We start from the raw sequence: 26,058 nt of genomic DNA, 5'->3' as shown, positions 1-26,058 counted from the left end.
TATTGTTTCCCCTATAACCCCCTCGAAAATATCCTCTGTTAGGGGATGTTTGTCCAGAATTTTTAAAGGTGGACGTGGTCTCAGTTCCCAGATTTTTGGAGGCTCCTCTATAAAAGGAGCGACAAAAGGAACCCCGGGTTTGAGGAGACAGCAGTGCTCCCATAGATTTGGCAGTCTCATTATCTTTCTTCATTTTTTCTAATGCAGTGTCCACTGCAGGGCCAAATAGCTGCTCTTGGTTGAAAGGTTGAGCTAGAATTGTGGTTTGAACCTCCGGTTTAAAACCGGAAATACGGAGCCAGGCATGTCGTCTGAGTAAGACGCTGGTATTGACCGCCCTAGAAGCAGTGTCTGCCGCATCTAAGGCGCATTTAATGGAGGCATTAGATATTAATTTGCCTTCTTGAATGAGGTCAGTAGCCTGGGATTTAAAGGGCTCAGGCAGATGTTGCATAAGGTCCTCAAGTTGGTCATAATGCGCTCTATCATACCGGGCTAACAGGGCTTGGGTATTGGCAATACGCCAGTGGTTTGCCGCCTGTGCGGCGACTCGTTTGCCTGAGGCCTCTAAAAGCTTAGACTCCTTGTCCGGGGGAGGCGTTTCTCCAGTTGTCTGTGAGTTAACACGCTTCCTGGCATTTGTCACGACCAAGGAGTCTAAAGGGAGCTGAGCTTTAATGTATGCAGGGTCCTGCGGGGCTGGTCTGTATTTTTTTTCGATGCGGGGGTTGAGAACCCTAGCTCTAACAGGGTCTTTAAAGACTTCAGTGGCAGGGGCAGTATGTGAACAGTTTTTTGTGACTGCTCAAAAGTATCGAGGAGAAATTCCTCTTCAAGGGCGTCCGTGTGCATCGTGACGCCATGGAATGTTGCTGCCCTATTTATGAGTTGGCCAAACCCCAAATGGTCATCAGGAGGGGAGGGCTTGGAAGGGTAGGTAGTGGGGTCAGGCATGTCAGGTATTGGATAAGACCAGTCATCTACTGGTGCTGTGTCTGGGAACGTAAAAGGGTCGTTTGGATCAAGAGGATCATTAAATAAATCAGGGTCCGCCCCTCCCCCTAAATCATCATTATCATCCTGTGGAGGAGGTGAATGAGAAGGAGATGGTAAAGGTAAAGGAGAAGGAGGGGGGGATGGGTCAGGAGGTAACACAGGAGAGGAAAGACGAAGCGGTGAAGTAGCACAGTCCTTCTTCCGTATGGGAGCTGGAGGTGGTGTGATGTCCAGCTTCCGTTTTTTTTTATGGGACTGCAGTCACATGTCCGGTTTTGGGATTAATGTAGATCCGCTTTTGAGTAGGATCTGGGCGAAAAAGTTCATCCGGCTCCGAAAGTGGTGGTGGCGATGGCCGTTTCGGATCTTTATGAACTTTCTTCGGTGTGGACGGAGTTTTCGGTGCCGATGGAGTTTTCGGCGCCGATGGAATCTTCGGTGCCGATGGATTTTTCGGTGCCGATGGAATCTTCGGTGCCGAGGGACTTTTAGGCATCGATGTCGAAGAACGTTTCGGTGCCGGTGGAGACTTCGGTGCCGAGGAACGTTTTGGTGCCGAAGGAGATTTCGGTCTTGAAGCCTGTTTCGGTGCCGACAGTGGAGTTTTCGGTGCCGAAGGTATTATAGGTACAATAACATGAGGTTTGCTCGAGCCCGAGCCACCTACAGGCTTAGATGTCTTCGGAGCCGGGCCCGAGGGCGGGGCTTCTGAAGAGGATTTTCGGTCGCGACTGGGCCCAGCTGGCGGAGTCTTGACCAATGTCTTTTTGGATGGGGTAGGGGCAGGGGGGTGGTACTCACACGCTGCCCTGGAGTGATGAGGTCATCGGAATCGTCGGCCTCGGACACGATCTTGAGATCTTCGGTGTCATCTTCAGGAACATCCTGAGCAAAGATGTCCTCCGGTTCTGGAGCTGGTTTGGTCATAATATGGCGTCGAGCTCTTCGGTCCCGGAGGGTCTTCTTGGAACGGTAAGCGGCACAAGCTGGACAGTTCGATTCGTTGTGTTCCGGCGACAGGCAGAGGTTGCAAACCTCGTGGTGGTCACTGTGGGGGAACTTCGCTCCACACTGGGGGCATTTTTTAAAGGGTGTCCTGTCCATCAGCCGCTTCCGGAACCGGTCCGAGTTGATTTCGATGTCGATGGAATGAAGATTGAAGAGTTAAATTGATTGCTGGAAGTTTTCTGCTGGAGCGGAAAAAAGTTCATCCGAACCCAATGGCGGAAAAAAACAATCTGACGATGGAGTGGATGCCCATGCGCACTGTTGTCCAGGGGAGGAGTCACCTATCTCGTGACCAAAGGCTTCTTCCGAAGACAACAACAACCTGCAATCAACCGAGCCCAACACCAGATGGCGATCTTATCCTCAGTGTGTGATCTGCAGCTCATATGCCTCGAACACTTGCTTTTAGGGTTAAGTGGTAGGTTCTGATAAAGGGTGGAAAAGGTCATTTCAGGGTTTAGGGGTGGGTAGTGGGATAGGGTGGCAGGGGTAATTTAGCTAGGGACCCTAGAGGTAAATAAAATCAAAGGTCCTAGACATTAATACACATCGTTCATGAACTCCAGGTGAATATTAAAACTAGAAAGAACACTGCTCGAAAACAAGGAGCACAAAACTATCACAATGCTTAAAAGGTTTTGCTAATACCTGTACGACTGACCACTGCAACGTATATAAAATGTGCCAACCACCGGCACAAATTAAGCACTGCTTACATCTTTGGGGTTTACGAACATTGAAATCTTTATGAAACGATCACCTACTGAGTAGAAAACCAGCTAGCAGGACAGGGAGTTAAAAACAATTTTATGGCCTGTTTTTTTCTGATGGCTCGGTAACATAAAATCAGGGCATTTCGCGTGAGGTATTTTTTCTAAAGCATGGCACTTTGGTTGCATATGGATAGAGGAGGAAGAGCCCCCACTCTAACAATAATGTAATAAAGGAGGGGAACATGTGTTTATCATTCAGATGAGAAAATGAACCGAAGGGCGCGAAGTACTGGTCATCCCCTTGGCCACTCTACATGCACTATTTTCAAGACAAGAAACATCATATTCTGAGGAACAATTCAATTTCAGTCTGAATGCGATTTCTGATATGTGTGTGACCTGCCACTTCTGGAGCTCAACTTATGATCACACACAGCAAAGCAGAAGTCAGTGAACCTCATTTAGAAGGAATTTGCAAACCTCTTAGTTACTCGCTTCCGTCAAAGCACCACCCACAAGATATGGCAGAAATCCCTATTAAGTACTCCTACAGTATGACAAGCCACTGACTTACCTATCGAATTCCTTAGGGTTTGGGACAGAAGACGCCATGCTCTCCGACACAGAGGCCTGCGGGTCTTTCTTAGTTGGCTCCAATCCGGACTTGATGTCATTAAAGTTCTCATACTTCAGAGCCTGAACTAGTTGCAGTAAGTACATCAATAAATCCTGTGATTGAAATAACCACAGACGTGATGGAGAGGTGAGACAATGCCAGGAAAAGGTTACAAATCGCGAAAGGTTGAACAGTCAAATACAGCAATATTCTAAAGGTTTCTTATAACTCCTAATGATTTTATTTTCCACCTTCAATGCACACAACATACATCATCATCTTTTGATTACTATTCTTTGTGCCTTTGTCAAATTGGTGTTTTGAGCATGTGGGTGGCCCAAGTTATGGCATGTGCAGTGTGCGCTGCTAACCATCATTTGTAAAGGTCAGTGCTTTGATCAGTTTGAATTGGAAACGGAACTCGCTTTTACCTGCGTTTTTTTGGGGTGAATTTCAATGTTTTTTTAATAATGTAGTTAATTTTCAAATCCTGCTGCGCACAATATTTGGGCTCCGTGGGGCCTGAGACTAGGTCTTGCTCCCAGCCCCCCATGGCTGCCAACCCAAGCTGCACGTGGTCTTTGGCTGTGTGCTGCAGGGCCAGGCCATTTGCTGAATCTGCTGTGGCTACCCAACCCTCACTCTGCAGGGCCTGCCATGTATCCAATCTGTTGTGTGCCCAACCACTTTCGCTTCGCAAGCCCTTCACTCATCCCCCGCAGCACACGGATGAGTGAAAGGCTTGCCTGGCTTGATAAGCACACAAAACATGCCTTTTTAAGGGCTGAACCATAACTACACGGTGGCATAATATATGTACACATACACACCACTGGCAGCAATAGTGCCAGTTAAGTCACAGCTTCCATAGCAAAGGCATTCTTTGTTTTCATAGTAACTTTGGCACCATTCGATGAATCTCAACAAACGTAGGTTTTTTCTTATGGCAAGTGGTGTGCTGATCCATCAAGCAAGGTCCAAGAAAAGAGGGAGTCAGGAGTCGCAAAAGTGCTAGTTCCCATTTTAATTCCCAGATAATTCTTTGCTCCTCGACACTGATAAAACAGCTAAATGGAATTAAACAAAATTCCGCATGAAGGTAGAACTTTACTCAAAAAGTGTGCTCTTTTGGTTTAGTGTAATTCAGTTCTGTAGTTTCAAGAAATTATTATTTTAAATAGGTACCCAGTCGGGCCTGAGGAGATTTAAATTTAGAGCTGCCTAGACTGTTAAACTGAGAATCATCCGTGGATTCACGAACCCATGGAGGATTTGCAAGTTCAAATCAAAAAATAAAATCACCCCCTTGTACTGGGGAGCCTTTTTTTCTGTCCTTCATTGCAGATTTGCAAATCGAGCAGTGAATTTGCTGATCCGCTGTGTGTTAGGGAAGAGATGTGGCGCTGCGGCCAGGGTGACTGACTCCGGAATCTGGGGATCACGGTTCAATCCCCGGCGCCGGCGGCAGATTAGCCCAGCACCATGTGACTCTGGGCAGTAGCTTGCTTAATCTTCCCGACGGCCCCCAGCGCCTAGAGACCCTCACAGGTGATTGTTCGCACTTTACAAATGTGGATTATTATTATTATTATTACTGATTGGCTGGCCAGCAAATATATATGGCCACCATTCTCAACATGGTGCACTCAGAACTATGTTGTTGGGGGGGGTTGTTAGGGAAATGGGGAGGGCATGAGTTGCCAATGTGAACCTACCTTGAACCCAAGGTACAATGTGAGTTTTCCCCAGAGACCTACCTTACATTAAATTATTTATTAAACAATGGTTTTAATCACAAGTTTCATGAAACCTGGACCCACAGACCTGGCAATTTTCATTAATTCACTTAGAAAAAATGAAAATACTAAGTATTCAGTACTCACACACTAAATGCAATCCTTATGACTTCACAATACATAAACCAATAACAACAGCTACTCCAACTAGTTCATTTATAGCTATCTCTGGTAAAGTGGTAAAGATAATGTAATATGTAACATCATTGTTAGATGATTGCCAACATTTGTAATGCATGGCTGTTGTTCCAGTTTTGGATTGTGCTTCTCAGATATTTCACATTCAAAATGTCAGTGGTTTTTCAACTTTAATTTGGAAAATCACTAGACTTTACCCATCGTTTATCAAGTAAATTTTTGAGGTGTATTTTAAATATACGTTGAGGTGTTATAACTGAAGTGAACTGTAACTTCACTTTAACCTTTGGCTTTTTAGGATAGATGGATAGATAGATAGATAGATAGATAGATAGATAGATAGATAGATAGATAGATAGATAGATAGATAGATAGATAGATAGATAGATAGATAGATAGACAGACAGACAGACAGACAGACAGACAGACAGACAGACAGACAGACAGACAGACAGACAGACAGACAGACAGACAGACAGACAGACACTGATATAATATAGTGTTTTATTTGGGCACAGCATCAGATTCACTAGCACATCTTCTCATTGTCCTTGCGCAAAAGAGCTGCCAATAGGACTCCATACTCGGCAGCAGCCAGAGAGGGCATTCTTTCACTCAAGGGTTATTACCTCTCCAAGGACATCTGTCATATCGCGGCCTTCCACAGAGCTTGCCTTTGGCATCAACCAAAAACAACAGTTGATGGACAGAATGCAGAACAATGTCATACATTCACCCCAGTACAGAGATCTGGGCCTAAATCCATCGTTGTTTTGCTCACCATGCCGTTCCAGTTTGAACCCAGCCATATGCAAATAAGTCTTGACCCTGTGCCTCATGGGAACAGTCCAGCCCGAACTGCCAAGCCAGGTCCTCCCTGGACTGGAAACAAGCATCCTAGGACCGGTTTCGGGGTTTCACCCCTCTTCAGCCAGGATAGCTTGATTCCAGTGGCATGGAGAGCACGGGACCCACGTCTGGGCATACTCTTCCCACTCGGGGTGACAAAAGCAAAAACAACAGTTGATCGACAGAATGCAGAACAATGTCATACATTCACCCCAGTACAGAGATCTGGGCCTAAATCCATCGTTTTTTTGCTCACCATGCGTTCCAGTTTGAACCCAGCCATATGCAAATAAGTCTTGACCCTGTGCCTCATGGGAACAGCCCAGCCCGAACTGCCAAGCCAGGTCCTCCCTGGACTGGAAACAAGCATCCTAGGACCGGTTTCGGGGTTTCACCCCTCTTCAGCCAGGATAGCTTGATTCCAGTGGCATGGAGAGCATGGGACCCACGTCTGGGCATACTCTTCCCACTCGGGGTGACAAAAGCAAAAAAAACAGTTGATGGACAGAATGCAGAACAATGTCATACATTCACCCCAGTACAGAGATCTGGGCCTAAATCCATCGTTTTTTTGCTCACCATGCCGTTCCAGTTTGAACCCAACCATATGCAAATCCGTCTTGACCCTATGCCTCATGGGAACAGTCCAGCTCGAACTGCCAAGCCAGGTCCTCCCTGGACTGGAAACAAGCATCCTAGGATCGGTTTTGGGGTTTCACCCCTTTTCAGGCAGGATAGCTTGATTCCAGTGGCATGGAGAGCACGGGACCCACGTCTGGGCATACCCTTCCCACTCGGGGTGACAAAAGCAAAAACAACAGTTGATGGACAGAATGCAGAACAATGTCATACATTCACCCCAGTACAGGGAATGCAAACATTGTATTACATTTCAAAATGGCAGACTTTCTAACTGCTAGTCGTAAGTAGCAAACACTTTGTAGGTAAAGGAATATAAATAAATAATTTTACCTTTCTTTCTAATATTTATGTTATTGTTTTTTCTATTGCCATGGTAAGTGTGATTTTGCTAACATTGTTCTGCACATATTCAGGACTCGTTTGGTTCTAGTAAAAAGCCTCTAAACATTAGTCCAGGTGTCCTGTGTGTGATGACTCAGAAAGATCTACCAGGATTCGAAAGTTATCTTAAACAAAGCCCTTCATAAACATTCAAAGATTTGGGCTAAATAGAGCCTCTTCTGTTCAGAGACCCTTAAAATCAGAAAGATGTATTATCAGAGCCATGCTGCAATGCAAACATTGGCCTACTATGATCTCCGGTATAACCAGACAAGCTGTTATCACAGTTCTGACAAGCAAATGCGGCCATAACTTGTGAGCTCCTTGTGTGAAGTCAAATGCGACAAGTGGATTTTTATAGGGCAAGTAGATTTCTGAAGCAGCAAGTCCCTTAGGCAAGTAAATATTCTGTAAAAATTCAACAACAATGATATACAGAAAAATACTCTTCTAACGGCAGTGTGTCTTAAAACACCAAGCTTTGTAGCAGGGCTGGAGCTCTGACCCAACTTCACTTTTTCTGTGCTCAATGGAATCAACAACCTGCTTGACTTTGTCATTCCAAACGTAAAGATAAAAGAATTCCCTGAGAGCATTCAGCCCAGGATGCTGGCTAACGTGTGGATGGAAGAAGGGCCATGGCTCCAGGTTGTAAAACACAACTGTGCTCATGTAAGACAGTATCCGTAGTAGCAAAACGCATGAGAAACCCCCATTTGTGGCTGACCCTAAGCTAAGGAGCCAAACCCCTTAACCAATAAGATCTTATTTGGAGTTAGAGAGCAGGCACTATCCTGTAAGAACTGCAGCAGAGTTTAAAAAGATCAGATGCAAAACGCAAGGTGTGACAAGAGCCTGCATCTCCTAGAGCGCATCCCCTTGAAAGAAACTCAGGTCTTGGACGAGAACCAATTCTTAACAGATGAAGTTGGAAGAGCAACCACCAGTGTCAGCAACCACCTATGTCTGGTTGCCTACAGCACAGAGGCGCACAACAGACCCACTGAAGTTAATAACTTTGGAATTTTTGTTAATCATATACATGCAACAGAAGAAGGGTAGAGCATAAGATTGTCTGTCCTGGACAGGTGAATATAGTGATGTTATAATCTTCAGCTATTCTGCATATGCAAACTTTGAATCCAAAGTGTGTGTGGGGGTAAGGCTGAACTCAGTTCTGTTTTAACAATGCTTTTAACGGGGGCGTGGCCAGGTGCCGTGAGAAATGGCCGCCTGATTCCGGAGCTCCGCCGGGACCGTTGGTGTCCTAATAAATCCGACCCATATCCGCGCTGAGGTGATCGCCCGTGAGAGCCCCCCAGCTCCCCCAGGCCCGGTGCCCCACAAGAGCGGCTTCGCGGACTCCGGGGTCCTCGTACGACCACAGCGGCTGCGACGGGCGGCGGCGGCTCGGCGCCTCGCCCCTGGAACTCCGCGGCCGCTCCCTGCCCTACTCGAGGCCCCGGCTTTTGGCCTGCGGCGCGACGCGCCCGGAGGGGCGCCAGCGGAGGGAGGCGCGGCCTCATACGCAGCGCCGAGGCACCGCTGGCCTCCGGCTTCCCAGCGACACTGGCGGTAGGACCCTGGCGCCCGGAGGGCGGCCAAAACAACTGCGGCCAGGTGACGACCCTCACCGGGGAGAGGGGCGGCCATTGATTGATCTGCTGCGGCTGGAGCAAGGGGAGAGGACCGGCTGGGACTGCCGCTGCGGAGTGCCCTGCATCGCCTGCCAGCTGGGGGCCCGAGTTCGTAGCTGTTTGGCGGACTGAACATTGGAGAGCCGGCGTCGTGGGGTGGCTGAGGTCGCTGACCCCGTATTGAGACTGCCTGGGCCCACGCGGGGGGGCCCTGCTTGGAGCCGATACCAGGAAAGTGCCGGTGGGGCTACGGCTACGCCCAGACCTCGCGGGTAGGAGTGGAGCGGGCGTTCAGGAGCAGAGGCGGGCGGAGGAACACTGTGCCCCAAAGGCACCGGAGCAACCATGCGGCCTAAAGGAGGCACCACGACCCAGACCAATAAGCTGGACCAATACACGATAGCCAAAACGACGCCGCAGCCGGGAGGGACTACGAAGGAGGCCGCAGGTCAGGCGGAACCCTCCCTGACGTCCATAATGGCCGCAATCCAAACCCTTGGCAGCAGCCTGGAGACGAAAATGGACAAGATCACGATAGAGGTGAACCTGCTCCGTGCCGACTTAGGGAAAACCACAGACCGGTCCAAGTCCAATGAAGTGGACATAACAGCCCTGCAGGAATCAGAGAAGCGGCTCGAGGGCAGGGTGAATGAGCTTGTGCACCTACACCGGCTGATGGCCCTACGGCTCGACGACCAGGAAGTCAGGCCCAGGAGAAGCAACATACGCGTGGTAGGTGTGACGGAAGGACTTGAGGGGGACTGTATGGAGCTCATTCTTGAGGACCTGATCCTCCGCCACCTGAAAACCAAGAGACTATCTAAGCTCTTCACGGTCGAGCGGGCTCACAGGGCCCCGATCCCAAAACCCAAACCAGGGGCCCTACCACAAACAATTATTGCCAAAATACTGAACTACCGTGACCGCGATGCAATTCTCCAGGCTGCCAGACAACACGGTGATCTGCATTACGAGGAGGCCACGGTTCGCTTCTTCCCGGACTTCACGCTCCAGGTCCAACAGGAAAGACGCTCCTTTCAGGGGGTCAAGGCGGCATTACCAGATCGTGGGATCCGGTACATGATGTTCTTTCCCGCTAAACTGAAGATCATAACTGGCGGTAAATCCCTCTTCTTCACCTCGCCGGCGGCGGTGCAGGAGTGGCTAGACGCGGCCGAGACGGTAGAGGCCCCTCGACGGGAAGGCGCACAATGGCGAGGCACGGGACACCCCTCCCCGGGGTCAGCGGCAGGACGAGCGGAAGGTGGTGAGCAGAGCCAGCGGTCATGGCGTTCTCGATCGAATAGTCCCCGTTGGGGCTCACCCAGAGACGACGCAGCGAGATGAGGCCACTGGAGCGCAGCGGAGAAGCCGTCGGACAGTAAACTATAAAAGTTTTTTGACTGTAAGACTTGCGGGCCCCACGAGGCAGTGTGCCCCAATTTATCTGAGCCAGGCTCCCTATTTAGATGATGCACCGTTGGCTTTGGGGGCTGAACGAACTGGGGCACCACGGACGGGCGGCCAGGAACGGGCTGGCCCACGAACTTCCCACGTAGAGTTCCTCGGTGGGTTCCCACCGGGGCAGGGTTGGGCGACAGGCGCTCTGCTAATTGGGGTGGTGGGTAGTTCAGAACCCACGGAGCAGGGGGCAGGGAGGGGGGTTTGTTTTTCGCAGGGGGGGCGGGGATGTTGGGGACAGATTCGGGGGGGAGTGGGTGGCACGGATGGTTTGCCAGTTCTCTTATTGTCTACATTCAATGCACCCGCGGGGCGGGAACCAGGGAGGGGTGGGGAGTTGGGGATCCTTTACGGTCACACGCACTATGTTGTCACGTAGGCAGCCGGCACACCGGGGTGGTGGGACGAAGCACCCCAAGAAGCAACAGCTATGGCTAGGAGATGGGAAAAAAGTCTGAAGGTCCTCAGCTGGAATGTGAACGGATTAGGGGACAGACTCAAGCGCACTATAGTCCTACAGTTCCTCAAACGGCACCAGCCGGACGTAGTGCTACTGCAAGAAACGCACCTGATGGGGAATGTCTGTCAGGCCCTCAATAGATGCGGCTACACTCTAGCAGCCCACTCTGGCTTCACCTCCGGATCGCGGGGGGTGGGGATACTCCTGCGTCGCTCGCTGCCCCTCGATATAGACCTAATTAAAACTGACCCACAGGGCCGCTTCACGGCTGTGTCTGGCCGTTGGGAGGGCCGCACGCTTAACCTCCTGTCTGTCTACGTCCCGCCCGGCCTCCAGGCCCGGGCCTTTGTAGACCTGGGCACGTTTCTCCTTTCCCTTCCTGAGGGTCAGTTGGTGCTGGGAGGGGACTTTAACGCAGTGGTGTCGGGAACCCGGGACAGGCAGCCCCCCAGAGACCTGCCCCAGGGGCAGGGGTGGTTGGCAGACTTTCTTGAAGCCTTCGGGCTTACGGACGTCTGGCGCCTGCTCCACCCTACAGACAGCCAATATACCTTCTTCTCGGGGGCCCATCACTCCTTCTCACGTTTAGACTACATCCTTACCCTGATGCAACAAGACATGGTGGTAGTGGAGGCAGTGCTCCTGCCTAGGGGCATTTCTGACCACTCACCGGTCCGTACACACATCACATTTGGGAATGGTCGTGAGGGCTGCATAGCACCAATAAATGCCTGGCACCTGAAACATGAGGCCACCAGGAAACATATATCCAACTCAATCTCACAGTACTTCGCAGAAAATGTTGGGTCGGTAAAATCCCCCGTCACTGTGTGGGAGGCATTTAAACCCGTGATTAGGGGGGAGGCGCTCTCGGCCATATCGGCTAGACGGCGGGAGCGATGCAGGCAGGTCACAGCACTGGAGGCGGATTTGGAGGTACTGGAGAGGGAGGCGCCGGATGGAGGGGACAGGGAGGTCAGGCACACACTGCAGTTAAAGGCGGCGGAGTATAAAGCGCTGGTGACCCAAGAGGCTCAGACCGTGGCTCGTCACAAGCTTGGTAGAATATACGATCAGGGCGATAAAGCCGGGAAACTCATAGCCTGGCTCGAGAAAAAGCAACAGGCCAGTAAGGTGGTGCCTGAAATACGCACCGAGACCGGGACTGTAGTGACAGAGCCCCGGGGAATAGTTGCACGGTTTGCGAGACACTACCAGCAGTTCTACAGGCGCGAGTCGGACCGCCCGGAGGAGGACTCCATTGACCTCCTAACCGACATTCGCATGCCCTCACTGTCGGATGAAGATAGGGAGGCTATGGACAGCCCAATCACTGAGGCTGAACTGCAGCGCGCAATAGGAGAAATCCGCCCTGGTAAGGCGCTCGGTCCTAATGGCCTCCCAATAGAGATTTACAAGCTCCAGCCGGACGCCACCGGTAAGCATTTGAAACTCATGTTCGACCATAGCAGGGAATTGGGAGTGCTGCCCCGAGATCAGCGTATAGCGACCATAGTGGCGATACCGAAAGAGGGGAAACCCAAAGACTCCTGTGCGTCATACAGGCCAATTTCGCTCCTAAACGCGGAGCCCAAAATACTGGCGAAGACGCTGGCGAATAGGCTCAAATCGGTGCTTCCTTCATTGGTCCACCCAGACCAGTCGGGGTTCATGCCCCACCGCAACACGGCCCTAAACATTAGAAGGCTGAACGGTGTACTGGGGCAGCGCCACAAATTACAGGAGGACGCAGTGGTGGTCTCTCTGGACGCCACCATGGCCTTCGACACCTTAGAGTGGCCGTACATGTTCGCAGTCCTGCGCAAACTGGGCTTTGGACCTCACTTTATAGCTTGGGTGCGTCTATTATATGCCGAACCCCTGGCTCAGGTGCTGGTGAACAATAAGCTGTCCGAGGTTTTCACGCTTGAAAGAGGGACTAGGCAGGGCTGCCCCCTCTCTCCCCTTCTTTTCGCCCTCTCCCTAGAACCGCTCGCGGCTGGGATAAGGCAGGATGTCGACTTAAAAGGTATAGCATGGGCGGAGGGGTGGGAGGATAGAATATCCCTATATGCTGACGACATACTCCTGTACCTTTGTAGGCCGCGCAGGTCGATAATTGTGGCACTTGACATACTTGCGAATTTCGTCCGTAACTCTGGCTTCCGGGTCAACTGGGCCAAATCACATCTATACGTCCTGCGTGAGGACCCTCCGAGGCTCCCGGACACTTGTCGTATCGCGGTGGCAGAGGACGGGTTCAAGTACCTGGGAGTATACATCACCACTAATAAGGCCCTGTCATAAGCACAACCTCAAGCCGCCGCTAGCTCGGCTCCAAAGCGAGGCCAAATCCTGGCAACACCTTCCACTGTCCTTGCTGGGCCGGGCAACCTTATTTAAGATGCTAGCGCTACCACGGTTTCTCTATGCGCTACAAAATTATCCAGACTTAGTCCCAAACGGCTACTTTGTAGCGATCGAAGCCGCACTTCGCGACCTCCTCTGGGCCGGGGCACCCCGAATCTCACTCACCAAACTCACACTGGGGTGGTACGACGGCGGCATAGCCCTCCCCGACATCCGTAAATATTACTGGGCAGCCCATCTGTCCGCGATCAATCAGGGGACGTATGGAGACGGGAATGACCCCGCCTATGGTATGGACAGGTGGCTGCTCCCCGGGGGGAACTACGAGATAGCACTCTACTCTAGACGGGGTATGCGTCAACTCACCGGACCTACACTCCGCTCGGTACAGATCTGGCATATTGCTCAGAGGAAGCTCGGATGGTCAGGAGTCCTTACGATGGCCACGCCACTTTGGGCCTCCGAAAAATTAGGCAACCTAGTACGCACCAAGGGGTTCCGCAACTGGGACTTGATCGGCATCTCCCAAATTAAGGACATCCGGGGCCCTACAGGGATCCGCACGTTTGCCCAACTGCAAGACACATATGAGCTGGCGCACACAGAATACTTTAGATACTTACAGGTGCGACACTCCCTACAGGCTAATATCCCACCGGAGACCAAACTACCACAAGCCTCCCCGCTTGAAGATAGGTTGCTGGATGGACACCTCACAGAATACGCCATATCACTCATGTACAAAAAACTAATCAATAATGCCCCCGATATGCTCATTCCCCTTAGAGAAAAATGGGTCGCCGATGGGCTGGAGATAGACGACGAAGAATGGCTGCACGCCCTGGCTTTCCCACGTGAGGTCGCAATATCAGCCCGACTGCGACTTGTCCAACTGAAGATCTTACATAGAGTATATATCTCCTGCACTAGGCTACACGTGATGGGGAGGGCGGACACACTACTCTGTAGGAGGGGATGTGGGGGCACGGGTACCTTCTTCCATGTGTTGTGGGATTGCCCTAAGATTCAACGATACTGGCGCAGGGTGGTGCAGTGTATGGAGGAGGTTTGGGAGGTGGAAATTCGCCCGGAGGCCAAGAGGTGCCTCCTTAATATATGGGAGCCAACGGACCTGCCACCGAAAGGGAGGCTCTGGGTGACGCTCGGACAAATGGTAGCGAAAAGGAACATTGCCAGGCTCTGGGGAAGTCCTATTCCACCCAAACTGTCGGACTGGCACAGCGATATGGACTGGTGTATGCTGCAAGAAAAGACTGTGTATGTAGCGAGAGGGTGCCCCCCGTAAGTGGGTTGAAGTGTGGTCCAACTGGAATGACTTCAGGGGGGGCATTTGCGAGCCCCCTTCCGTCGCACAGGAGGGCTCAGGTGATATGCAAACTCCCCACGCTCCTGTTGCTCCGGGGCTATAGAATGGGTGGCGGAGGTCACATTACCGGTACGTAGGTGACTTGCGGTGCTTAATGTGATGACCGTGTTTAGTTAGCTGGGGGGGGGGGGGGGAGGGAGGGGGGTAGTTCGACTGTTAGGCGCCTTTACGCCATTTGGGCAATATGCTTATGTTGTATGGTAGTACCAAAGAGAAAAAGGAGTCCTGCACTATCCTTCTCTAAACAGTGAGACACTCGCACCTTATAACGCCTCCGTACCCCCGGGTTGACGGCAACTGGCTGTGTGCTTTCGGAAGCAATGTAAGGGTACATCCTCCGCGGCCGGCCCGAGGGGTTGTAGGCTGTAAGCTGTGTAATGTGGAACTCTGAAATAAAGGTCTTTCAAAAAAAAAAAATAGAAAAAAACCCCAAAAAAACAATGCTTTTAACATTGAAGAATGGGACGGCTCGAGGCTGAGCCCTCAACAAAACTAACCCTTGGTAGGAAATGTATTAGTTAAGTTGAGCTTAATATGTGTCCGATAACTTATAACATTAACTACTAGTAGTCGTCAGCAGAAGCTGCTGAAGTAGCTGCTTCTAGGCGAGAAGCGTTCTGCCCGATTCTCAGAAATGAAGCTAACCCATACCTGATGGATAAGCTGCACTATCATGTAAGTGAGAGTGCTTTCCCGGAGAAAGCAATGGGTGTATTCACACTCTGACACGCCTCACATGTGGAGCGCACTATTCCTCGTCCTCAGGGGGGTAGCAGCAGGGCTGGTAGAGTGTACCGGAGGAGGACAGGAATGTCTCAATCCTAGCAGTGCCTAGAATAATCTCTAATACCACGGGGCCAGATTCAGGCCGGATTTGTAGGACACCTCGGTTACATTAATGAATCTAGGCGGGGAAGATTTACATAGTTGTGGCAATTGTAAACATGTGGCCCATAGCCAAACCTTGTGGTCCAAGGATGGCCACAAAACCTCTAACACATGCTCCATGAAGCTTGCTATTCCTACCATTATTCCTCATGCATCTGAGATGTCCGCCACTATGTAATCTAAAAACGTTCATCTCATCATAAATTAACTCCTAACAGCTTTACTCTAAATTTCCTGCAGAGTCCAAAGCTTATCCTCTACGCTGTAAACTAAGTTTTCAAAGTGTTCGTTTTGAGGGACTTAGACAGACTAACCCTGTCAACAAGAGGAAGAAACTGCACCCCTGGCCATCAAGAATAGTAAGCTGTAGGAAAAGACCTAATGCATAGAGCAGGCAGCTCTAAACAAAGATGGGGGAATTCGAGCCATTAGGAACAGAGGCACGAGCAGCATCGCTTCAAACTACTGAAATTCAGGATTCTTAGAGCATTCATTCACCCAAACATCATGGGAAAGAATGTAAATTGGTTTTCATAAGTAGCAGCTGGACCCCCCACAAGTGGGTCAAAGCATCACACAGTAGCTTCACAGTCCACAAAGGCATGTTCTGTTCCATTCACTCCACATGCCCCAGCTCATTCCATTTAACAGAAAGGAGGACTTCAGATATTGCTATGGCAATCGTCACATTCTTTCGCGCGCAGAACATTTCCCAGCAGGGGCTTTGGATTGCAATATTACAAAGGAGCATGAAAGCGTATCACTGTACCTCGTCGTCCGCCTGCTGCAGCCTGGCAACCGCGTACCGCCGCACTGTTGGATTGGTGAACTGAGAAGACAGCAGCTCCAGAGAATCCTCCACGTCCATTGGCTTCCACTTGCCCAGGAGCTCCAGTGCCTGCTTGGCCTCCTGGGCCAATCCCCAGTTGACACACTTCAAGAACTTGGTCAATGCCTGCGAAAGGGACAGATAAGGGAGCTCTTACTTATCTGCTCTCTAGATATCACTGCTGGGCTTTGGCAATACATTTCTAAAGTCAACGGCATTTTAATGGGTGTTTTCTGATTGACCTTGATGAGATTTAGAGATGTGCATTCAATACGAGTAATGATTTCATCTGATTGTGTACATAAAATGTTGTTAGGAGACCGGGGAATATGGAGTATCAAATGAATTCTAAGACCACTCACCAATATCCTCTCATCTATGTCAGTGGAATAACCGTACACACAAAGGGACGTGTTATGCACTTCACGAATGCAGTTGACCATTCGGGTCTCACCAGGGACTTATATCGTAATCGTTTAATACTGAAATCAAGTGCTGGTTCTGGCATGTAATAAGAAGTAACTTTTTCTTTTTTTTCCAGTAGGCATTTAAATGTATGTTCTCATATACAACTTCTGCTACCCGGTAACTTATTTCAGTTTTTCAATTCCGGAAACTGCTGGAGAACAGGCAATTTAACTCATGATTTACACTCTGCTAAACAAAGTGCAAACACAGGAGTGTGAACAGAGCCTCTCCAGACGTGTGAGTGCGGAGGGAACATGTGTGCAAGTATACCTCACAAAGACTGCCTGCATTGGGTCTAGTGATAGAATTTAGTGTGACATCCACAAGAGCTAAGGTAAGACTACCATGTAATCCCTACATGGTTACAGGCTCCATAGAAAGCTCGCTCATCGCATGAGGACTCAATGATAGCGTCTGTGCGGAGGCGAATTACACCTCACACTTGTGGAATCTGAGCCTCCATGTGCCCTGTGGTCACCTGTAGCTTCCAAAAGGAGAACAACCTTGACCCCCTTCCCATCTCAAGCTTTGTGCTCGGTGTAATCACCTGTTTTCAACGATGACGGGGACCTCACAAGACCATCAGGAGGCCATCATTCCATCGCTTGTAATTGCACATCTGCAATCCCAGTGTAGAGCAGTGCAGGCTGCAGTGATTAACACGCAGGTGTTTTTCTTTAGAGCACAAAGTTAAATGGAAGGAAGCAGAGCACTGGATTTATGAATTAATATCACTGTTTTCTCCAGACGGGAGATACAACAATCCCTACACCTCGAAGGAAACAGGAAAATATTGGCCAGATAATGTGGTCACAGGGGTCACTTGGAGATCTCTCTGAAGAGCAGGCTTTCAATGAGCCAGACCCGAGAAGGTCAGCCTGACTGGATCCCACAGACATATTTTTGCGTTCTTGCATTCGATACAATTGTAGACTGTAGTTATGTGGAAGCAGAAAAAGATCTGTCGGACCGGATGTATGCCCATGTCATCATAGCACTTCTTCATTTACAGGGGCGCCGCTGGAGGTAATTGATAACTTTGCATGATCACAGTAGGGAGAAGAGAGGAAAGGGCTCTGGCTCATATATCAAACTGGATCTGGAATCGAGCAAGAGCTAGACCAGTGACTTGAGCCCGGCATGAGGCTTCCTTGACTAGTTCAACTGTACAAGTGTGATGGACAAGACCAAACTGGAAATCAAAATCAGCAATGGCAAATATCACACAATCCCCACGCTGCAGTAAGCCAGGTCATGGGGGCTTTTATGGTGGTGTCATGTCACTCCATGCCACATGTCATGTGTTAAAATGCTACTTATGAGGACAATGTGCAGATTTCCATAAAGATACTTAACCAATGAAATGCCAAGTAAAAAACTCTATAGAGTTGATGAGCAAAGGCCAGTCAAACTAGGCACCAGGACATTTCATTATGTGACTTTCAATTACCTGTGTCAGAATCTCGCTCAGAGGGACAGAGCAAGCAGAAGCTACTGGGCCCAACTGTGAGGGTTGAGGCCTTTTGTTCGTGATATCCTGATGTCCCGGGCCCCGATCTACTATAGATTCTGAGCAACTGGGTCACGTATCCTTTCAGCACTCTCAGTGGGGAGGTAGAAACGGGACTGAACACAGGCTCAAAACTTAAAATACGTTCAGAAGCAACAATAAACAACTGTCCAGTACTCAAATACTTGCTTTTATTGCAAAAGGCGTATTTATATACCAATACAAACAGTATACACAGTCCCCTGAAGTTAGGGCTCTAGTATTCTAACAGGTGGGTCCCTGAGTCCCCTCTCCTTTCGCTAGCAGTAGTTGTTATTCCCCAATTCAATATAGGCAAAATTCAGGTTAAGCTCCACTAGTTGTCTGGGTCTGAGGCGTGCCACTCCAACTCCAATTAAACTCAAAAGTGTTCAAGCATCAAAGTGCTATTTGGCAGGCAAGTTCTGTCTCGCACCAGCATGACCTGCACAACCGGAGTCTCCAAGCACACTTTGTTCAAAGGGCTAACGCTGCAGCTGCTGCCTCCGGTGAATTCCTCACACGCTGCCCTGCAGTTACTCACACACTGTCCGGCGGGAGCAGTGACCGAGAGAACCCTTGTTGCTCTTCCAATGCGGATACGTTTCAGTGAGTCCTCTCTCGAGGCAGGGAGGTGCGAGGGAATTTTCGATGCTACTGATACTGATTCTTAGTGGTGGATTGGGCAGGCATGGGTTACCATGACGGTCTCTTCCTCTTGATGATGGTCTCAATCACACTACACTTCTTTTTCCAAGTGGCCCCTCCTGGCATATAGGGTCACAGTCCTCACTCCGCACATTGGATGTGGCCCGATCGGCACAACAGTAATCTTCACGGCTGCCCCACCTGGCATACGGGGTCGGTGCCTACACTTCACACATAGGCTACAGCCTGATAGATGCAACAAAGTTCTTGCCTCACTTCACAGCGGCAGGGATCACAGACTTAAACCTGCATGCGAGCAGCTCGCTCACACCTCGAAACAGAGACCTAATCACCAGGATCCCCCACTGGAAATCGCTCCCTACAACGGTCTCCCCTTAATCACAGGGCACACTGGTCTTTGCAAGCAGGCATGCATTGGTGCTCCAGACTCTGGGGGCAGGTGATCTTGGATTCTCTGGGTGATGTCTCTCAAGCAGCTGGGAGACTGGCATGTCTTAGCCTCCAGCCCTGGTCACAGGCAGAATTCTTGCAGAGCTTCTCCTGCTCACACAGCTCAGCTGGCTACTTGAAAGTTGACAATTTTGTGACCTCAAGCTCCCCATCTTATAGTTCAGGCACCAAATGTGATACACCCTGTACCTTCTCCAGAAAGAAGTCTGTCACAGCAGAAGCAACTCCAAATCTGATAGCTCAACAACGCAGACCGTGGGAGTGACTAGAGGTTCACACCTGAATGTCTGCCACAGTGATAAGTATATTAAAAGGTTACCCAAGGGCCTCAGCCCTACACTTTATGATGCCCTTGTAAGTCCCATCTCCTTCATGAGATGTGCCTAAGCCCCTTTCCAGTGACCTCTCTCTGAATCAAAGAACACCCTTTGAAGTAGTTCAGTTCAAATTCTTTATTTCGATGGTTAAAAAAATCATCATAAAAAGTACATATTTAAAAATACACAACATATACAATTATACATTTCATTAGTATAAAAATAACCATCAACCGAACTGTTACAATTCATATAGATGCGACAGGTGAATTAGTCTCTAGTGCTCCTTAGTCTTACTGCAGCTTTCAAAAAGCTTATCACTGAACATAGTGTATACATATCATTTGCTCTTTGAAGGAACAACAAAGCTACCTTCGCATGTCGAAATTTTCCACGTTTTAAAATATCAACTAAAAACATGCGTCTAGGAAGACAATAAAATGGGCACAATAATACAAAATGAAGGGTGTCCTGCGGAGACAAATTGTCGCAGCCGCAGGCACCCTTCTGCTCAATAGTCGCAGTAAAACCCGATGGATAAGATAAAATATTATGCAACAAATTGAGCCTAAAACGACACATTAAGAATCTATCCTGTTGATTATGCAAGAGAAATAGATAGGGTTCCATACCCACTGACTCTTTAACTAAACAATGCGCTACCACTGAGCGTTTCAATGTGAAAGCTTTAGTCTCCCTGAGGGATTCCATTTTATCCAGCAACAGACTTTTAATTTGTGTTTTACTATTTCTTGAAATTAGAGCAGGGGTACTGAAAAGTGCGTGCTGGCCTACAGATTCTAAAGTTACTTTAACATATTTCAGCCATGGGATTGACATTCCTTTATCCCTTTTTAAGCAATCATTAAGAATTTCCTTGCTTAGCTCAGCATCCGGGTTTGCCCAGATGCTGAGCCAAGCCAAAACTGGTTTAATTTTGACCAAATCAGCAATGTATGGGATACCAAGTTCAGAATGTGCAATTTCAGCTGGTATCGCGTGTGGGATCTTCAGGATCCTACGAATGAATTTATCTTCTTCCATTTGTAGCTGTTTAACATCCCTGAAGCCCCACACCTCTGCTCCATATACCGCTTTAGCTATACTTATTGAATTATATAAGGTCATAACTTGCTGGGGGGACCAGCAGCCTAATCTTTGTGCAAAATTCATGATTGCACCACATGACGAAACTAGTTTGGAGCAGCGTCCCTCCAACAACTTATCAAATTGAATTTTGCAGTCGAACAGTAGGCCTAGATACGGGAAGGTAGTTACTATATCCATGACATGGGTCCCAATATTGAACATCGGTTTTTTCATCGGTTTTTTGCCTGCGATTAACGCAAAGGATTTAGTCAGATTTACAGACAGATCCAATTTTTCCATAAAATCCACAAATCCATTAATCAATATTTGAAGACTTCGCGGTGTCCTAGCAAGGAGAACCGCGTCATCCGCATATAGGAGGACTGGTATTTGGCGCTTTCCTACCCTAGGACAATCGGCTGCCTTGGCTATGAGGGTTGACTCCAGGTCGTTTATATATAGTGAGAATAGGAAGGGGGCAAGAATGCATCCCTGCCTTACTCCACTGGAACATGGGAAGGAATCAGTTTGCCCCCCTCCATACTATAGCGAACCCTCGCTGTAGTGTTCCAGTGTAGCTCTCTCAGAATGTTTATCAAACCCTGATCAATCCCCAAGGAAGTCATCATTTCCCAAAGCTTGCTTCTATTCACATTGTCGAAGGCCGCTGCTAAGTCCATAAATCCCATGTAAATGGTCCCATTGCTTGCACTAGTATATTTAGCGACCGGTAGATATAAATTTAAACATTGATCACTGGTCGATTTTCCCGCTCTAAAGCCATACTGGGTATCAACTATTGTACGCTGCTCTTCTGTCCAGGCCATTAAACGATTTAAAACCACCCGCCCCAGTATTTTAGCCGAAACATCAATCAATGATATAGGTCTGTAGCATTGGGGGTTGTCCTTGTTTCCTTTTTTAAAAATAGGAACTATTAAGGCAGTAGACCATGACCTCGGGAGTCCTGTTTTAATAGCTGCGTTTAGCACTCTCATTAAAATTGGTGCCCACAAATCGACATTACTTTTATATAGATCTGGGGGAGTGCCATCAGGCCCAGTTGCTTTGTTTGGTGTTAATCCAATAATTGCTTGCGTGATCTCAATGAGTGTAAAATCCTGCGCCTCATTCCTATTACCAACCCATTCCCCTTCTTGTTTACAAACCTTGGAATGATTGTAAAGTTTCTCAAAATGAGCTACCCATTGCTGTGGGAGGATATTTGTGCTGAGGACCGGTGTGTTACAATCATAGAAAGAGGGCCTATTTATAATCTTCCAGAATTCAGTGAAATCTCTGTTTTCACCAGCCTCTCTTAAATCAGCCCATAATTCAGCTTTTAAGGTAGTTTTCCTTTCTTTAATCTTAGTTCTATAGATTTTCCTGTACTTTGCCACCTCCACTATATCCCTCGGGTTAGCCTTAAGACTTGACTTTAAACTTCTTAGTGCTCGTGCACAGTTTACGTCGAACCATCTTGGGTGAGTCACTGGTTTTCTGGGACCTTTTGTCAACAATAGTTTTTCAGCGCATTTAGTTAACTCCCTGAAAGCGGCGACTAGGTCAACTCCCTCTATTTGAAGATCTAAGCACTCCTCAAGCCACTTTTTCCCCTTTTGCACCAGTGCGGTATACAATTCAGGGGCATTAATTTTTGTCCATTTTAAACGCCTACCCTGATCGGTAGGTTGTAAAATGGTACCCAGCTGTTTATTCATTTTAATATAATCCTTATACGGTATTTCTATTACCAGGGGGTTATGATCACTAAAGGCACTCCATTTAGTGTTTACCTTCCCAATCCGGTGTTTAGCAAAGGTGGATATAAAGATGTAGTCTATAATAGACGAACATCCCCTTCCTTTAAAAGTCGGTATCAGGGTGCCCTCAGGTTCTGGAATTACCAGATCAATAGTGTGTGCTAGTGAGTGACTCCCTAGTATTTTTGTTATTAGTATACCCTCAGCTGTGTGCTCCAAATGTGGGCCCTTTTTAAGTGGGCAAAGATCCCAGTGGGTAGTTACCGGTATCAACCGTGAGCAAAGATGACAATTTAGATCCCCCATTAAAAGGACGAATAAGTTTTCTCCGCCTTTTCTTAGATCAGATTCCTGTTTTAGTCTAAGATCTAGTTCCTCCAGCACGGCAGTAGTGCCACTTCCTGGGCCAGGGTTGTAGAGGTTAAATAGCTGTACCCTCAACCCCTGTCCCTGGAAGGTTACTGCTTGCAAGTTGTCTGAGGACCAAGGTGACACAGTCCATTTCCCCTTTAAGTTGACATCAGCATATATTATTAGGCCTCCCTTTGCTCTACCAGCCCTACTCTCCTGAGCTGGTACAAAGAAGGACTTATACCCCTCTAAATGATGATTATCGGGCTCAACAACCCATGTCTCCTGTAAAGCTATTATATGGGAGTCCCTTAGTTGATTCCTCCACTCTATATTGCTTATTTTTCCAGCTAGGCCTGCGATGTTCCAAGATGTTATTTTCACCCTTGCCCCCTGTGTCCCGGCCAGCCTTGGACCATGAGTATCTAATTCATGTACCTCCCTCCTTCCTAGTGGTGGGTCTTGCCTCTCCCCAATCTGGCTTTGCGGGCCAAGTTCTGGGTGATTCGATGTATGCCTTCCCTCTGAGGATAATTCATTTGTTTTCGTAGATGCCCTTGTTTTCTTCCCTACCGAGCCTACCTCTGAGTTCGTTAGTCAATCATTTTCATCCAACGATTGAAGGGGACTAAATCTGTTCTCCCACTGCGGACCATTCAGATTTAATAGTGATGGAGAACTGTATTCATATTTCCTTCTCCAGTCTCCATCTGTTCCTCCTCCCTTCCTGCCTAAATTGTGACCCTGAGGGAACATAAGGCCATGTCTGGGGCAAAAATAGGCCAGAGGCGTAGTTCGAATAGTACTGGTTGCATTTTTGTTATAGTTTCCCAGTATATACTCCACCAGTTTTGGGTTCCTGAAATTTGCAATAATGCAATCCCCTTCGATGTCCTTTCCTCTGTTTCCCAACCATGGTACTCTTCTTACATGGATGATTTCTCCCCTTTCCCTCCCTTGGAGAGGTCTGTGTATATTTAACCAGTATATAATCTTGTTTTTTAACTCTAGGTGTGTCTCCCTTTGACCCTCCCTGAGTTCAGGAACCCCGGCAAAAATCACAACATAGGGACTTACTTCGGGGGGTAGATTCACTCCAGGGGGGGGGGGGAGGGGGGTTTTTTCCCTTACTTTCAGGGACTTTCTGCCATACATCCACCTGCTCGTGGGACACAACCTGCCCAGGCTTTATCTGTAATCTCCTCGACTGATCTTTATTTATAGGGTGACAATCTTTTGTATTTTCAGGGCGGCATCTATCCTGTGATTGATCTACACTTATGGGTGGATCATGAACCTGTGCAGTAATGCATAGCTCATTTCTGGTGCCAATGTTTTCCATAGGTAGTGGCCTTAAGGGGGGAATTACAGTTGAGGTTAAATTTCCAATAGGATTAGAGTTGCTTTCCTTCAGCTTCGCCTGTTTATGAAGCTCATTAGTAATTTTATCTAATTTACTAAAGAGTGGTTTTATTTGGGCAGTAATGAAGGTTTCTAGATGTTTTTGCAAATCGGCTATAACTGGTTGTAGCCATCCTGGTGGACTTAATGGAGTTGATGTATCTACTTCTATGAGCTCATCCTCTATTAGTTGTTTCTTCCCACCCTTATTGGAGAATTTTGGCTTCCTTGCTTGCGTGATCTTGGGACCTCTTTTGGGCAACCTATGCTTAATTAGATTAGGTCTTTTTGTTACCTTATCAATAGGTGAATCGGCCTCTAATAGCTGCTGGCCACAAGGTAAATTCCCAATTGAAATGTCCGGGCTATTATCCAGCAGGCTATCACAAAGGTTTACTTGTGGGACTTGCCTGGGACTACTGTGTGTTTGTAAATGGGAATTTTGCATAGGGGTCATTGATAGGCGTCTCTGGGTGCGTTCAATTTCCCTGTTTACTGCCCCAATGACCTTGCGTAACATTAAATCTATGGCCGTTGGGGGTGCAGAGTGCCCAACAAGAGTATCTATGTTAGGTTGGCTATTTGTCGTAATCAACGGGGTGCTTGCTTTACGCTTGGTTGATCTAGTTTTTGGTTTGGTAGCCATGGTGCTCTTTCTGTTGACAACCCACTTTTCCCCCACTATGATCGTAACTGAGTGGCCAAATATTTATCAAGATTAGTTACTCCGCAATTATCTACTCACAGTATCAATGCGCCTCATGTATATCCGTTACAGTGTTACTCAATATACTTCATAACCACCACAATAACCAACCCATGAGTACAGCGTAGGCCAAACACCACTACCACTTTAACAACTTTAACAATTTTGCCACAGAGCACTGAGCACCTAAATGCGAGGCAACTCCAGTACCCAAATTTTGCTACAATAGCGAATGATAGTGGCCCAGCCCGGCCTCCTTGTGCCTCTGAGGGCCACAGAGGGCCCGCCCTTTGCCCGGGCTTAGCCCGGCGCCGCCCGAGCGTGTCCCGCGACGCGGAGGGAGCCTCTCGTTTTTAAGCGCCTCCGGGCGCGCTTGAAGGCGGGAGCAGGAAGTACCGCCAAGAACTCTGGGGGATGTAGTCCCCCCCCACAGCGGCCAGCGAAGATGATGGCGACGGGGGAGACCACAACAACAGCAACCCAGGAGGAATGGCAGGAAATAAGCAGTGCGTCAGGGCGTTAGGTAAGTTCACCACAGTCTGCAAAGTGCCCTCGCTCCACCGAGGGAGCCTCTCATTTTTGAGCGCCTCCAGGCGCGCTTGAAGGCGGGAGCAGGAAGTACCACCAAGAACTCTGGGGGATGTAGTCCCCCCCCACAGCGGCCAGCGAAGATGATGGCGACGGGGGAGACCACAACAACAGCAACCCAGGAGGAATGGCAGGAAATAAGCAGTGCGTCAGGGCGTTAGGTAAGTTCACCACAGTCTGCAAAGTGCCCCCGCTCCACCGAGGGAGCCTCTCGTTTTTGAGCGCCTCCGGGCGCGCTTGAAGGCGGGAGCAGGAAGTACCGCCAAGAACTCTGGGGGATGTAGTCCCCCCCCCACAGCGGCCAGCGAAGATGATGGCGGCGGGGGAGACCACAACAAGAGCAACCCAGGAGGAATGGCAGGAAATAGGCAGTGCGTCAGGGCGTTAGGTAAGTTCACCACAGTCTGCAAAGTGCCCTCGCTCCACCGAGGGAGCCTCTCGTTTTTGAGCGCCTCCGGGCGCGCTTGAAGGCGGGAGCAGGAAGTACCGCCAAGAACTCTGGGGGATGTAGTCCCCCCCCCACAGCGGCCAGCGAAGATGATGGCGACGGGGGAGAC

The 26,058-nt window shown here is 48.8% G+C and overlaps 1 protein-coding gene across 1 annotated transcript in view; it reads right to left on the bottom strand.

Moving 5' to 3' along the window:
* The window catches only part of PIK3C3 (phosphatidylinositol 3-kinase catalytic subunit type 3), an 855,016-nt gene that overhangs the window by 496,815 nt on the left and 332,143 nt on the right, over nucleotides 1-26,058 (bottom strand). The window contains exons 10-11 of the mRNA XM_085629033.1: nucleotides 16,112-16,297; nucleotides 3,292-3,446 (exon numbers count right to left, since the gene is read on the bottom strand). Coding sequence (XP_085485159.1) covers nucleotides 3,292-3,446; nucleotides 16,112-16,297 — 341 coding nt within the window. The remainder of the gene's footprint in view (nucleotides 1-3,291; nucleotides 3,447-16,111; nucleotides 16,298-26,058) is intronic.

Source organism: Triturus cristatus, chromosome 2_1, assembly GCF_964204655.1.
Source record: "Triturus cristatus chromosome 2_1, aTriCri1.1, whole genome shotgun sequence".
Taxonomy (NCBI): Eukaryota; Metazoa; Chordata; class Amphibia; order Caudata; family Salamandridae; genus Triturus; species Triturus cristatus.
The sequence above is the reverse complement of the archived record's forward strand: the minus strand, read 5'-3'. Positions and strand labels throughout refer to the sequence as shown.